The following is a 16,960-nucleotide window of genomic DNA, read 5'->3' on the forward strand; positions in this document are numbered from 1 at the left end:
GAGATTTGAACCCAGGACCCCAGCGCTGCAAGGCTTCAGTGTCCCTGTTTTTCAGAAAATATCCCCACTGTAAGATTATTTAAGAATGACATTGACTCTACATCATAGTCAGACCATGCTGACCTGTTGTGTTAGATTTTAAAACTAAACACACTTCAGTTTATGCCTGTCACTTGCGTCTTTATGAGTTATGGAAAGTTGTGAGTGGCCCCTTTTTACCTAAACTCCTTCCTCTGGGCGGATCACTGCCATGCAACCTCTTTTCCACCATTGGGATTGATGCAATTTACTAGAAAAGTTTGGCTTCCCTGCAAAAGTCACTTTTCCCTTTCATCTCAGAATTCACCCATGATCTAATTTTTATTTCAACCACTTATTCCAGACAATCTGTCTATTCCAATGACACCTCTTTGTGCATCTGCAGGACTATTTAATTTTGCAATGATAGGTGATGGTCACGCCTTAGAATTGCCCTATTTTGATCTAAAAAAAACACCTTATCTCTCCATGAACATGAAAGTTATCACCAATTGCAAATGAAACATTTTGCAGTGCATTTGCTTAGTTCTTCTAGACTTACCGCACCGACAAAGTTTGAAAAGCTAAGTAGAAGGGGATCGTCCACTAGAGGGTCAACATCAGATATATTTAGATTGCTCAATTCTTCCCTGAGAGCAACCCACTAAACCTCTTTAGATGACTAAGGACTCATTCAGATGTTCGTTTTTCTCACGTCTGGGAAAAACTTACCAATTATTTTGATCAGACTCTGATCACAGTTTGATGTGTCATCAGTTTTTCTTGTACGTGGAGAAAAAAAGTTTCTCCACTTTCTCCTTTCTGACAGTCCTTGAAGATTGAACAGCACTTGGGTGTCATCTGAGTTTTTTCACGTACCCATAGACTTGTATTGGCGATTTTTATCCAACCCTCTGATCAAAATTGGACATGCCCCTGCAATTTTCCGCGGACTAGTAAATGGCCTGATAGACTGACAGGTACGTGTGCTATCTGAGAAAACCACGGGTAGCACTCAAACACGAAAAATGGATGTCTGAATGATGCCTAAACTGGAGACATTTTTGCCTTGAGAGCTGCCGCTCCAACATTTGGAAAGTCATTTGGGAAAAATCTTTAATGTGCACCTTACAAGAAGAACCAATATAAGATTATCATCTACTGGTATCATACTATAGTAATATTAAATAAATTAAATCCTCTGATTCCACATGAACCAGAAACTGGATGCTCTTATGGTAGATAGATAGTAAAAGGGTTGCTTTGGTTGGACCACGCTGCTGCTTTATTTGGGAGCTATGTTGAGAGCGCTGCACCTTCTGGATATGGCAACGGGCAGAACTGGTCGTGCCACCATTATAATATGGTAAATTTGGCACTTTGGCTGGTGGAACACACTGGGACAGTTTTGCTACACAGGTGAACAATTTTTTTTATTGTTTTTTTTTTGTTTTTAAAGACATTGGTGTACTAGAATCCTCCTTTAAACTTGATATACACTACCGTTCAAAAGTTTGGGGTCATTTAGAAATGTCATTATTTTTGAAAGAAAAGCACATTTTTTTCAATGAAGCTAACATTAAATGAATCAGAAATACACTCTATACATTGTTAATGTGGTAAATGACTATTCTAGCTGCAAACGTCTTGTTTTTATTGCAATATATACATAGATGTATAGAGGCCCATTTCCAACAACCACCACTCCAGTGTTTTAATGGTACATTGTGTTTGCTAACTGTGTATGAAGGCTAATGGATGTTTAGAAAACCCTAGAAAACCCTTGCACAAGTATGTTAGCCCAGTTGAAAACTGTTTGGCTGATTTGAGAAGCTATAAAATTGACCTTCCTTTGAGCTAGTTGAGAATCTGGAGCATTACATTTGTTTGTTCTATGAAACTCTCAAAATGGCCAGAAAAAGAGAACTTTCATGTGAAACTCGACAGTCTATTCTTGTTCTTAGAAATGAAGGCTATTCCATGCGAGAAGTTGCCAAGAAACTGAAGATTTCCTACCACGGTGTGCACTACTCCCTTCAGAGGAGAGCACAAACAGGCTCTAACCAGAGTAGAAAGAGAAGAGGGAGGCCCCGCTGCCCAACTGAGCAACAAGACAAGTACATTAGAGTCTCTAGTTTGAGAAATCGACGCCTCACAGCTCCTCAACTGGCAGCTTCATTAAATAGTACATGCAAAACGCCAGTGTCAACGTCTACAGTGAAGAGGCGACTCCGGGATGCTGGCCTTCAGGGCAAAGTGGCAAAGAAAAAGACATATCTGAGACTGGCTAATAGAAGGAAAAGATTAATATGGGCAAAAGAACACAGACATTGGACAGAGGAAGATTGGAAAAAAAATTTTTGGACAGACGAATCAAAGTTTGAGGTGTTTGGATCACACAGAAGAACATTTGTGAGATGCAGAACAACTGAAAAGATGCTGGAAGAGTGCCTGACGCCATCTATCAAGCATGGTGGAGGTAATGTGATGGTCTGGGGTTGCTTTGGTGCTGGTAAAGTGGGGGATTTGTACAAGGTAAATGGGATTTTGAATAAGGAAGGCTATCACTCCATTTTGCAATGCCATGCCATACCCTGTGGACAGCGCTTGATTGGAGCCAATTTCATCCTACAACAGGACAATGACCCAAAGCACACCTCCAAATTATGAATGAACTATTTAGAATACAAGCTGCCTGCTTCTTCCCTATCTGTAATGGAGTGGCCAGCGCAGTCACCAGATCTCAACCCCATTGAGCTGTTGTGGGAGCAGCTTGACCGTATGGTACACAAAAAGTGCCCATCAAGCCAATCCAACTTGTGCGAGGGGCTTCAGGAAGCATGGGGGGAAATTTCTCAAGATTACCTCAGCAAATTAACAGCTAGAATGCCAAAGGTCTGCAATGCTGCAATTGCTGCCAGGGAGCATTCTGTGACGAAAGCAAAGTCTGAAGGAGAAAATTATTCTTTCAAATAAAAATCATTATTTCTAACCTTGTCAATGTCTGGACTATATTTTCTAATCATTTTGCAACTCATTTGGTAAATAAAAGTATGAGTTTTGGAAAACACAAAATTGTCTGGGTGACCCCAAACTTTTGAACGGTAGTGTATAAAGAAAAATAAAGAAAAAAAAAGAACTTAGTGTAGTTTTGTTACTAATGTCACTTAAGAACCCAACCTATTTATTATTTACTTTGACTAAAACTTGAGTTTTCAGCAGGATTTATCCGTATAATGAGTCACTCAGTGCAAGACTCAATAGAAACATTCTCACGGCATGATTTCCAGCTGGACAGAGCTGGTCTGAGCTGAACTTTTCCTCTTTTCCAGTAGCTTAGTAATGAATGTTATTGGACTCGGTTTCCATCAGCCATACAGCTATAAACCATGCCAGCTATATTTATTCCAGCAGAATATATATATGACTTCTGTCCAGAAATCCGATCTTCCCGGATAAATAGCATCTATGGGAAACTCCCTAAATGTATACATTGAATAAATCCAGAAGTGTTAACCGGTCAAATCTGAAAAGAGCATATTCACCCTCCTGCTCTGCTCCCACCTATGCCCTTAGCCAACCAAACTGTAAAGCATTTATTCACCCCCCCTTTTTTTTGCTTGCGCCCGTCCTGTTACCCTCACACTTTTAATGAAACTATTCACCCTCCTTTTATTTAATTTAGCTCATGAACAATTAACCGATAGACCTCATAACTTTTTTTGGCTGCAGAAGTAGCCTGAGCCCATCCAGTAGTGACTCGTCAACGTGACCATAAGCGTCACGATAGTTAGAAGAGGCGCCCTATAAATTGCTCTGCCTTATCATCTGGCTTGTCTGTGCTTCAGAGCTGCAATCAACACTCAGGTATGTGTGCATGCTTTCTTCATGCTTGGCTCTTGCAAAATCACAGGAGAGAATAGGATATTAGTGCAGTCAGGGCAGCGGAGGTGGTGGATGCTTTCTATCGTTTCCCTTCAGAGGTGACAATGTAGGAGAATCAAGCAATAGATACAAAATTATAAAAATGGTATAAAGTTCAACAAAAAAAATTTTTTATCAAACATACAGAAATTTCAATTTGTTTTATTATGCAAATTGCCTCTTCAGAGAGGAAGAGGACTAGAACTCTATAGTGCCACCTGTTGGAAGCAGCAATACTAAACGTCACTATCAACCCTTTAACGAGCCTTACAATATGACTTAGGATAAAATCAGAATCTCAATTTGCAGACATGGTATTTCGGGGTATTGCTCCTCGTCAGTGCAAAGTATGCAATCTGATTGGATTGCTGCTTCCAGCAGGTAATGCTGTAGAGTTCTCTTCCTCTCTGAAGAGGCAATTTGCATATTAAATTTCCCAGAGGAGCATTGCACAGTGAATAAGCCTCCTTACCTAGGCATGCCAAAGCCGGTATGTCACTCTCCGCAAGGAGAAACGCTACCCTTTAGAATTCCTTTTATTGTAATTTTCCCATGGCAATACTTTATTTTCTATTGAGCAAAATGTTAATTTGGAGTTATATCTGAAGAATGGTAATTAAATTAAAAGCAGGAAATGGAGGCCAGACATAGACTTAAAATTAGCAGAACGGACTCCAGTAATGTTCACACTTTGTGTAGTGTTTTTATACTTTCCTTTCCACGTGCATGCATGTTATTATAAGGAAAGAGCTCCGCACATAGAAAGCAATGTGTGGATCTCTGTCCCTATAGCCACACGAAAGGCTGTGGGAATTAGCTCCTCAATAGCTGCTCTTCATGGGCTCAGCATTGCAAGAGTAATCAATAGAAGTACGCAGTCTGATAATCCTTTTTTAATCCTTTTTTTGTCATTTTTTATTGAACATTAAATTAAATTCCCTATTAAAGCGCACATTTAACCCTATGATGAGGATGCATTCTCTGTAAATCCTGATTACTTAAAGGGAACCTGACAGCAGTTTTTTTGGCTTATAAACCATACCCATCACTTTTAAAATCATGTAAATTTGGTTCCTACAACCCCGTTACACCCTCATAGGTGCTCCTGTATACCCTTGAAAAATTGTTTTATTCATGTCCCACACTGCATGTAAATTGCATAGTCCGGTCCGATGGGTGATACCAGATTGCGATCAGTGCCGCCCTGGTCTCTCCTATCTTGATGGAAGTGGATGACGTCTTGTACGTCATCCACACAGTGCTCGAAGTCTTGCGACTGCACCATGGGCTCAGAGACCTGCGCAGGTGCCTCTCACTCTGCCCTACTGAACAGCCAGGGAGCTGGTGATGTAGAAGTAAAGGTGTAAGGGGGAAGACCGGGGTGTAAGTGCTTTCAGAGCAAGGGATCCGGAACTGCCGGGGTCGTACCTCCTGTTGCAGTGGGGAGACAGACTGCGAGCACAGGAGTGATGTGACTGGGAAGTTTGGGGTGTGTGGAGAGACAGAGCTGGGAAGTCAGGTGACAGAGGGATTCCTGGTGTGACTGGAGAGAGGAAGAGACGAGGACATTTTGCGCGGGAAAGCGGAGCTGAGTCCTGCGCAGGAGAACAGTGTGAGAGGGTCCAGGCTCCTGGCTCGAGTACTGGGAGCAGGAGTCGGGTGCAGTGGACCGGAGGAGTCAAGCCCGACTATAGAGACAAGGGACGCAGGGTCCGTGGGGCCGAGGCACGTGAGGTGCCGTGTTATGGACTAGGGGCTCAGCGGGTAAAACCGGAGACCGCCCGCTGCCGCCAGAAGACGGAGCATTGTTTGGGCGGGGAAGCCTGAAGAAATCATCATCTGCATCCGCTGGCGACTGCCTTGTGAGGAGCCAGAGTCAGCTAAGTGTACTGACGTTTACAACCGGTTCGGCTCTGCTACATCTTGTCAGACTGTGAACTGTTAGTTATAGACTTTTACCTGCTATGTTCCTTGTTTTCCCCGCATATTTTCCTTGTTGCTCCCTGCGTGGAGATTGACCTTGTTCTTATTAACCCCGTATTGGCTGCTCTGTGTTTCTGTGTCACTGCATCTAAAGTACCCGTGTTACAAAGGCACAAGATTTAAAGCACTGTGGGGATGACATAGAAACATCACCCACTTCCATCCAGATAGAAGAGACGGTGCTGATCACAATCTGGATTCACCCATGGGACCGGACCGCGCAATTTACATGCAGCAAGGACAGGAACAAAACAATGCAGCCTTAGGCTGGGACTAGATGGTGACATTTCGCGTAACCACAATTTTCAGACAAGTCATGCGATCTAAAACATTTGCATAACTTTTCTGCGACTTACTGTCACGTGACTATTTTAGAGCTGTGATTTTGCTGTAATAAAATGGCTAAATCGTAAATAAGTCGCACACAAGTCACAGTCTCATGTAACTTGCATTGAAGTCTTTAGCAAGTTGCAGGAGACATATAACCAGAGACAGAAAATCCAACATATTTGGAAACATTTGCGACTCAGCATCGCAGTTGCAGTAGGTTGCAGGTTGCAATGCAACACCATTGAAAAGCATTAGATGAGATGGCAAAATGCAACACTGCGATCTAAATGTAGCGCCACACATGCCGCTGTATAGTCCTGGTCCGAGTTGCGATGATACAATGCAACACTATGATATCAATTTCGCATGACACGTCATCGCATGGCCCAGCCTTAGAGCACTTTAGCACTTTGTCCCATGTTCGTTGGTCTTGTCGAAGCTTACGTCCGAACCCCCCCCAGCAAAAAGGGATTCGCAGACGGGGACATTGACTATAATAGTGCCGACAGAGTCAACATGTCTTCTGATTTGCATCATTTTCGGGCGAAACGCCTACTGGAGGTGGGAACTCAGATGTAGGAGACTAAGCACAGTGTGAAAGCACTCGTATAGGAATATTCCACCACAAAACCCATGAGGTCCACTTGTAATGCTTATTTTAGAGTCATGTACACCTCTAGACTTTGTCCTCAGTTTCGCCCACTATTTCCTGTGTGGTCCTATGATATTCTAGTCACAGTGACAGTCAGAGTGACTGCAGACTTATCGATTTAGACCAGACAACCCCTTTGACCTAACTTCTGAAAAGATAAAAAACAATATGCTTCATTGTTCTCCCCCCCAAAAAAACAATTGCTTATTATTTGTCTGGTTATGTAATCGGCACAATTTATCCTTGTATTGTGTAATGTTATCTAGAATAACCCTGCGTCATCCAGACAAGCCTCCTATCCAACATGGATTCTCTTCTACTTGTCTACATTTTGTCATTTTGTCTCTTACCTGTAAAGAGTGATATTCTGATTCAAGGACCACAAAACTCTCAGGTCAGTTTCATTTTTTTCTGTCTCAAGGTGGGATAAGATTACATGTTATAACATAAGTATAATAACTATTATTAAAGGGGTTTTCCAGGCACAAAAAAAAATGGATCTGGCTGTTCTTGTAATGAGTCCCTAAACACCCATGTAGCCTTTATTCTCATTAATTAGCTCCCCTTCTGCCCCTTAACACTTTCCTTGTGGCCAGTTATTGTTTGCATTCTGAACTTTCTGCCAGCTCTCTCTCTTTTGCCTCTAGACAACACTTTCCAAGAGACTGAGCTGTATCTGACCCACAGGTCACTTAACTGCTCCATCTACAAAGCACCATCCTGAGACTCCTATAAAGTCTCAAGATGGATGAATCACTGCCAACTGTAACTCCTAGTATGAACAATCGAGAGACTCTCCTGAAGTCAATAATGTTATAGGTACTGAATCTGGCACCACACAGTGTACCATATGGGAGCATTAAAGGGAACTTGTCACCTGAAAAATGCTATTAACCTGCAGATATGGGGTTTATCTGCAGGTTAATAGCACTATTAACCTTTTCGACACCCATCTCCTTAGTGCTCTTTTCTGCCTTAGTGTCCGTCTTCTCGGCTCTCCTCTCTGCCCTCAGGTCATCTCTTCATCGGTTCTCTCTGCCCACAGGCCATCTCCTCAGTGCTCCTCTCTGTCTTAGGTCACGGCCCCACTATCAGTATTTGGTCAGTATTCGGTCAGTATTTTTTCTCAGGAATGAGAGTGAAAACCAGGTGAGAACAATCAGAGAAAAGGTATAATAGAAACAAGTCACCGATTCTGCATTTATCACCCACTCCTGGTTTTGTCTCCCACTCCTGAGAAAAAATACTGACCGAATACTGACCAAATAATGATAGTGGGGCCGTGGCCTTAGGGTCTATCTCCTCATGGCTCCTCTCTGTCCGAGGGTCCATCCCAGCGCTCCTCTCTGCCCTCAGGCCATCTCCTCAGCATTCTGCCTTCAAGCTGTGTCCTTAGTGCTCCTTTCTGCCCTCAATCCACCTCTTCAGCATTACTCTATAGTCTCAAGCCATCTCTCCAGAACTTTTCTCTTCCCTCAGGCCATCTTCTCAGCATTCTTCTCTGCCCTTAGGCCATCTCCTTAGCAATCCTCTCTGCTTACGAGTTAGTCAGCTAATATGAATTGTAATATGTAGTCCAAATGTGTCCAAATAGAAAAGGCAGTTGTGTATATTCATCTGCTGAGCTGACATCATGTGTGCAGAGACTCAACTGCAAGGTCGGTGATACCATCCAGTGGGCAGTTGTGTCTCTCACTGCCCAATGTCAGACCAAGCAAGAGAGTATCGTGGGACAACTTGTTTAAGAGCTCTGCCTATTCCTCCACTTGTACTTACCTATGTGCTTTCGATCCTGAGACCTCTTAGCCCCTTCGTGAAGGGCTTACCTAACATTCACAAGCAGCATTTAGAAGCTCTGGAGAGGGACAGAAGCACACTCAAAATAGGGCCATACCGTTTCGTAAAGGATAGGTATAAGCAATGGTAGCACTTACCTAAAGGTGTTGTGTGCTGCGCCGGATTGGCGCCTTTCTCAAGGTATAAAAACCAAGTGGCACTTGGTTTTTATACCTTGACAAAGGAGCCATCCGGCGCAGAAACACGTTGGTATTAATAAAAACCGTTTTGGAATCCCAATACTCTTCATTCCCACAGCGAAGCCCACCTAAACATGCCAGCTTCAATTTTTGCCACTAAGCAGCATTTGTCATTGAATACATAGGAAAGAGAAGTGTTCTTATAGGGAGTGTAGTCATTGTAGTCATAGCCGGGTCCATGACCCGTAGGAAGGGCTGCAAGGTCCTTCAGTCCACATCAGTAGATCAATATTGTAAATAGTTGGTGACAGATCCACTTGCTTAGTGTTGGTCACATGTGCAAAACTCTAAGGCTGGTTCTGAGGGAGGCTTTATTCCAAAACTTGCTATGGGTTCCCATGATCACTCATGAGCCAGCATTTAGTATATAAATACAAAAATGGAAAAGCACCTAAAATACAATAAACATGATGAACACAGTACATGCATTCATGTTCAAGTAATAAAACTGCTTGTTTTATTGTTATAGTAACTACATTATTCTCTATTGTTCAGCCGGTGAATGATATAGAAATCTACAGTATAGACATCAGCAGTCTGGTGACATCTCGCTTTGCCCATAATGTCATCACAAGCAAAGCTGTTAATCATGCCAACGAATCTAAGGAAGCCATCTTTGATGTGGATCTACCAAAAACAGCTTTTATAACTAATTTCACCATGTAAGTACTGTATTACTTTGTCTTAACTAGCTCTAAAAAGTTGGGTTTAACAAGAAATATTACCGTATATTATATTAGCGTTTGCTTTTAGGAAGTAAGTGATTCCCAAATCAGTAAATTTAGGGTAAGATTACATGGAATATTTGACCATGCATTATGTTCCACACCAAAAGATTGCAGTATCACAAGGCTACAGCACAACATAATTAATTAAAGTAATTGTGGTGACTTTGGGACCTACAAATTGTCAAAATATTCAGCAAGTTTGGATTTCTGGTGGCTTGATTGTCTCTGTTATAGCAACTTGCTGGTAGGAGCATGACCACATTTACTTTCGTTATGTTCCCATGTAAAATTGCAATACTACAAGTTTTGGCAAAAGTTGTCATTTAGCCCCAGCCTAATAGTAGCCAAATAGCCATTCAGTTTGTCATTATAAAAGAAAAGAAAAAAAAACTAAAAATGGAGAAAATTCGTTAGAATTCTACTGCAAATTGCACAAAAAAAGCACACAAGAGTTTTTGCATGTTAAAAGAAAAGAGCATGACTAAGAAGAGTCATAAAAAAGGTAAAATATATTAAATACAATATTAAATACATCCCAACTGTCAAAGAATGTCTAGAAGGCTCACAGGAAAAAAAAGAGAAGACCTCCCCGATGAGCCAGCAAATCTTTTGGGTTCCTCTGAAAACTTCAGACTTCAGAAATTTGTGAAGGTTTTTTATACACTAGCACCTCAGGGATGCCTGGAAGAAGCATTAAGGGGGCGAAGAATGGATGTGAAGTCTGAGACAGCATGTGGATTGCCATGACCTATAAAAGGGTACAGTCAGGGCCACGAGCACCCCCATTTTACTGTATTTAGATGCGCTCACTGCTTTTGAGGACGTGTTTAGCAGTAAAAAGTAAATAAATGGGACAGTTGGGAACTAATATATTATACTAAGTAAAGACATTCACAGCCAGCTGTGAAAAATGTATCCCTCAACCGTGCTTAGCATATAAAAACAAAGGAGCCGATTCATTAAAGAGGAGCTACCTGTGCAAAAACACAAAATAATTGGGGAAGTGATAGGATGTAAACCACTCACCTGGGTGAGTTGTGTGCGTCACAGCTCCGATATGTGATTAGATATATGATTGGAAGGCTGCCGCTCCGACCACTATACTCACACCCACCAGGGTGGAGAAGGAAACACAAGGTATTGGCAAAGAATTAGGAGTGTTGTCCGGCCACTGGCAAGGATATCACAGGTACTGAAGAAACAAATTTATTAAAACAGCGCGTTTCAGAGTTGGATCAATTCCTTCTTCAGGTTTATCTGAAGGAAGAAGGAGTTGATCGAAATGCGTTGCTTTTAATAAATTTGTTTCTTCAATACCGGTGATATCCTTGGCAACACCTGGACACCACTGTTCATTCTTTTCTAATACCTTGGATTCATCAAGACTGTTATAGTCCATGCTTGCGCTTAGCCAGTCTTGCTAGAGTACAAGGAGCTGTATTCATTAAGAGCATGCTACATCTTCTGAGCGGTGTGCACCAGAAACGCTACTTTGGTCCTTGACTGAAGTAACATTTCTGCCATACAAAACGCTGGCACCTTTGAAAAATTAGACACGCGAGTGTGGTCACACCCTGTCCCATCCTGGCTTCTCCCAGCTTCACCTATTTAAGTGGAGCTGATTCAAACTAGTGTACCAAAAGTTGCAAAATGCCACTTTAATCTCTAATGGAAATAAAGAGTCCTCTTCTCCTAATTAATATCAGAGAGAACAAATGGCCGCCATACACAATACAATCCACTATACCAAGACCAATAATACCACATACAAGGGAGAAATACTGCCACACCATAACTGGACTACATATTTCCAACATATAGCGACCAAATAATACCACATACAAGGGAGAAATACCACCACACCATGACCAGACCAAATATTAGCACCACATAGTGACCGAATAATACCACATACAAGGGAGAAATACCGTGACACCCGTGACCAAATCACATATTACCACCACATAGTGCCCGAATACTACCACATACTGTACAAGGGAGAAATACCGCCACAAAGTGAGCAGACCAGATATTACTCGCATATAGCGACCAAATAATTCCACGTACAAGGGAAAAATACTGCCACACCATGACCAGACCACATATTACCACCATATAGCGACCAAATAATTCCACATACAAGGGAAAAATACCACTACACCATGACCAGATCACATAGAGACTGAATAATACCACATACTGTACAAGGGAGAAATACTGCCACACCGTGACTAGACCAGATATTAGCAGCATATAGCGACCAAATAATTCCACATACAAGGGATAAATACAGCCACACCATGACCAGACCACATAATATGACATATTGACCGAATATTACAATATTAATCATTAATAAAAACTACAATACTAACAACACTGCTATTACCAATGGTTACATTATACACAGGACAGAGCTCTGTGCATAATGTATAGTGTACACGTAATACAGTGATCACCAGTGACATTATGCACAGGAGCTCTGTATATAGTGTCAGTGTACAGGTAATACAGTGATCACCAGTGACATTATACACAGGAGCTCTGTATATAGTGTCAGTGTACAAGTAATACAGTGATCACCAGTGACAATATACACTGGAGCTCTGTATATAGTGTCCATGTACAGGTAATACAGGATCACTGGTGACATTATACACAGGAGCTCTGTATATAGTGCATAGGGTACAGGTAATACAGTGATCACTGGTGACATTATACACAGGAGCTAAGTATATAGTGTAAATGTACAGGTAACACACTGACTCACCGGTGACATCTTTAGTTGAAGTCCTTCATCTTCGCTTTTCTTATTCATCTGGAGCAGACTGCCACCACTTCTTCCAGCCAGGATTCAATAGTAATAATGTCCCCTAATTGGCCCCTACAGTAATAATGTTCCCCACTTGCCACCATAAACTAATAATGCCTCATTTTGGCCTTCATACAGGAATTAAGTACCTCAACCTGGCCCCTTTAATTGACAATGTCCCCCATCTTGGTGGCGAGGGATATGGGGGCTATGGACCAGAGACATGGGGGCCAGGGACCAGAGATATGGGGGCCAGGGACATGGGGGCCATGGACCAGAGACATAGGGGCCACGGACCAGTGACATGTTGACCAGGGCTCAGAGATATGGGGGCCATAGATATGGGGGCCAGGGACCAGAGACATGGGGGACATACGACATGTCTCTGGTCCCCAGCCCCCCATGTCTCTGGTCCCTGGCCCCCATGTACCTGGCCCTTATGTCTCAGGTCCCTGACCCCCATGTCCATGGCCCCCATGTCCCTGGCACCCATGTCTCTGGTTCCCATGTCTCGGGTCCCTGGCCCCTAAGTCTCTGGTCCCCATGTCTCAGGTTCCTGGCCCCCATGTCTCAGGTCCCTGGTCCCCATGTCTCAAGTCCCCATGTCACTGGTTTCCATGTCTCCACGTCCATGGCACCCAGGTCCCCACGTCCCTGGTCCTGGCCACATCCACAAAAAGAAAAAATCTTCGTACCTGCCTATGAGTAAAGGATCATTTTAACAATCAATATTTTTCTTTCTTTGTTATACTACAGGACAATTGATGGAGAGAGTTATCCTGGGGTAATTAAAGAAAAAGAAGTTGCCAGGAAACAATATGAAACAGCTGTATCAAGAGGACAGTCGGCTGGAATCGTCAGGTAGATTACAACCTAAACAAAACATAAAATAGTATCATAGGGGATATCCAATTTATATCTAGAATTTAAAACAAACCTGTAGGGATGAGCAGACGTGTGGAAATTCAGGTTCGGTGTGTTTGGCCGAACTTGAGTCCAAAGTATGGTTCGAGTACCCAAGCTTGATCCAGACCCAAACCCCATATAAGTCAATGGGGACCCGAACTTTGGTGCTGTAAAATGGTCATAATAAGCACAAGGGTGCTGCAAAGGGAGCAGGGGGTAAGAGTAGGAATAATAATAATCTTGAACCAGGAGGCGGAGGTCCAAGTGGAGGAGAGGAGCAGTGCCTTACGTGTGTATTTTACTGTACTTGTTAATAAATAAATAAATGAATGAAAAAAACGACATGGGGTCCCCCCTATTTTTAATAAGCAGCCAAGGGAAAGCAGACAGCTGGGGGCTAGTCTTATTATGCTGGGAAGGGTCCACTATTCATGGAACTTCCCAGCCTATTAATACCAGTCCCAAGTTTTCTGCTTTGCCTTTGCTGGTTATTAAAAATGGGGGGACGCTAAAAAAAATGATGTGGGGTCCCCCCATGGATATTGGCCCTTTCCAAGTCCAATAAGACCAGCCCTCAGCTGCCCCATAAATGGCGCACCCATTATATGCGCCAATTCTGAAGCTTAGCTTCGGCTCTTCCCGCTTGCCCTGGTGCGTTGCAAGCGGAGTAATGGTTTTGGGGTTGATGTCAGCTTTGTAGTGTCCGCTAACATCAAGCCCAGGGGATAGTAATGGAGAGGCGTTCATCAGACACCCCCATTACTAATCACATTGTCAAAAGAAAGAAACATTCATACAGAAAAGTCCTTTATTTGTAAAAATCACTCCCCGAAAATTTCCCTCTTTCCCCCATTTGCTACCATAAAAAATAATCCACAGGCTCAGCGTAATCCAAATGGAGGTCCCACGACAATCCCCGTCTTCATATATTGTAGGAAGCAGTGATTCGCTCCTTATTTCGCCCCTCAGTGATGACAAATAAAGGGTGTTGGGGGTGTCTAGAATCATCAGACCACACAACCCGATCTCTGTTGTTGTGCCCCTGACCGCCGTCACTAGATACATTAGGTGGATGATTTGTAAAGTAATCAAATGAACATTAAAAAAATGAAAGACTTGCTCTCATTTGTTCTAACAGAGGAAATTAACATGTTTTCATGGGTCAAAAAAATTATTGAATTTTTACATCTACTTACAGAGCTTCATCTGGCAGAAAAACAGAGAAATTTACTGTGTCAGTGAATGTGGCAGCACAAAGCAATGTTACTTTTGAATTAGTCTATGAAGAATTGCTGAAACGTCAACTTGGGAAATATGAGATGTTCATCAAAGTTCAGCCCAAAACACTGGTCAAGCACTTTCAGGTAATGTGTTTTATATTTATTATTTCTGCTCTTGACAGTATTGTGTGACATAAGAACAGGAAGCAAAAGAAAATTCTTTAGTGATCAATCTCTTCTTTTAATAAACATACTTACAAAGGAATCTCCCGATGCAGAGATCTTTCAATGTGATTCAGACACAAAATATACAGAATCCAGTCCCTAGACCAGAACTCAAATTAAAGACCCCACAATGGATGCAAAATAAAAGTAAACCCCAGAATAAATACAGAACCCAGACCAAACCCGATAAGAAAAGCAGAAGAACAATTTTTAAAGAGTAACCATTGTTTTAATTTTTATTTCATAAATCAATAGTGAAAATAAGCAACTATGCAATATATTTTATCATAGAAATCTGCTTTTGTTCTTTGATTTTTCACTCTCAGTTCATGCGTAAAATCTGTAAAATATGCATTTAGTGAAGACAGATTTTCCCATTACTGAGATGACAGTTGGAGTTTTTAGAATTATATGGTGAGGGGAGGTAGACACACCCTTCTGTAAGTTCTCCTGAAGCAACAGTTACAGTTCTCCATAGAACATTATGAGCACCAACTGTCATCTCCTCTTTGCGCAATAGGAAAATCTGAATTCACTGAAGACAGACTTTACTTGTGAATTAATAATTTTAAGAATGAATGATCAGTCCAGGAGGAGAAAGAAGCAGATTTCTTTGATATATTACTAAGTTTCTTATTTTCATGTGTGCTATTAATTTATGGGTGAAATAAAAAATGTAATTAAGTATTCTTTAAAGAAAGACCTCAAATATGTAGCCACAAATGTGTGCAGGGTTGGAAACTAAACTGCTACCCACTGCAGTCCTGAGGTGAGATGCTCACCTTATAAACCAAGGTATGTAATGATATAATGCTTTGGAGACTAGGAGATTATTGAGATTATTACATTTTCATGCAAACCTGATATAAAGCTTAAAGGGCATTCCTATCTCCAAGATTCTATCCCAATATGTAGTACTTGTAATAATAATAATATTAGCAAATACCTCCAATTAGAATTGTAGTATAGTTGTTATGATAAACTATGTCACTTACCCCATGTGCAGGGTATTGCAGCTTAGATATCCATGGTTACGATCATTAACAGCTAACTAACTGTCACTCTATGAGTGGTCGTAACCATGGATACCTGTAACTGCAATGTCCTGCACATAGGGTAAGCAACAAAGTGAATCAGAAGAACCATACTACATTTCTAAATTGGAAGTATTTGCTAATATTATTATTATTACACCTATTACATATTGGGATAGGATCTTGGAGATGGTAATAACACTTTAAGTTTTACATCAGGTGTGCATGAAAATGTAATAACCTCAATAATCTCCTAGTTGCCATCGTCTTTTCAGTCAGCTATTAAAAAGTGTCAGCTCATGGAGACTCTATCCCTCAGCTAACGTGATTTTTTTTTTCCATCTTGTTTTCTAAGTAAGGACGATTCCTTTAACTTTTTTCTGCTTGACTCATTTGATCATTCCCCAACGAGCCGGTCATACTAAATTAAAAAGTAAAAAGAATCAATGGTAAATATATTGAAAAAAAATTATATATAAAAAAATAAACTACAAAAGGGTGCTGAAAAAAATACAACTCATCAAAAAAAAAAAAAAAAACTATGACTATGTCAAATGAAAAATTAATCATCTATTGCTCTAGGAAGAATGTAATAAAAAATTCTGTGTCCTCAAAGCCCCAAATAGCTGTCTTCAGGGGGGGCGGGGGTAAAATTCTCGATTTTATATAAGGTGCAGCTTCATCCTTTTAAGTCTCTGTCTTGTTTCAGATTGAAGTAGATATCTATGAGCCACAGGGAATCAGCTTTCTGGATGCTGAAGCATCTTTCATAACTAATGATCTGCTACCAACCATTCAAAAAACATTCTCCGGCAAAAAGGTAAGATTTCTAGTGTGACAAATTTTACTTTAAATGTACACACACACAATATTTTCTATTTTATCTAATAAAAGCAAATGGTTGTACCTTTTCAGAATAAAGTCATATTGTATGTAACCTGTATAGTTTGTTTTACCATCTCTCCCCATAATTTGTGTAAATGCATATTTTTTCTCTGTACCTGTATGGAGTGAGGGGCTCAGGGAGAACTGTGTGCTCTGACCAATTAGTTAGGTCGCCCTTGCTGCTTCTCAAAGGTGTAAGAATCATAG

General features: G+C 41.3%; 1 protein-coding gene across 1 annotated transcript in view; it reads left to right on the forward strand.

Moving 5' to 3' along the window:
- The first annotated feature begins 7,211 nt into the window (after positions 1–7,211).
- The window catches only part of LOC141157755 (inter-alpha-trypsin inhibitor heavy chain H3-like), a 71,869-nt gene continuing 62,120 nt past the window's right edge, over positions 7,212–16,960 (forward strand). Inside the window, exons 1-5 of the mRNA XM_073645285.1 lie at positions 7,212–7,301; positions 9,439–9,605; positions 13,240–13,344; positions 14,588–14,753; positions 16,578–16,688. Of these exons, the coding sequence (XP_073501386.1) occupies positions 7,212–7,301; positions 9,439–9,605; positions 13,240–13,344; positions 14,588–14,753; positions 16,578–16,688 (639 nt within the window). The remainder of the gene's footprint in view (positions 7,302–9,438; positions 9,606–13,239; positions 13,345–14,587; positions 14,754–16,577; positions 16,689–16,960) is intronic.

Source organism: Phyllobates terribilis, unplaced genomic scaffold (genome assembly GCF_046119375.1).
Source record: "Phyllobates terribilis strain yellow unplaced genomic scaffold, ASM4611937v1 Scaffold_8__6_contigs__length_399053987, whole genome shotgun sequence".
In the NCBI taxonomy this organism is placed as follows: domain Eukaryota; kingdom Metazoa; phylum Chordata; class Amphibia; order Anura; family Dendrobatidae; genus Phyllobates; species Phyllobates terribilis.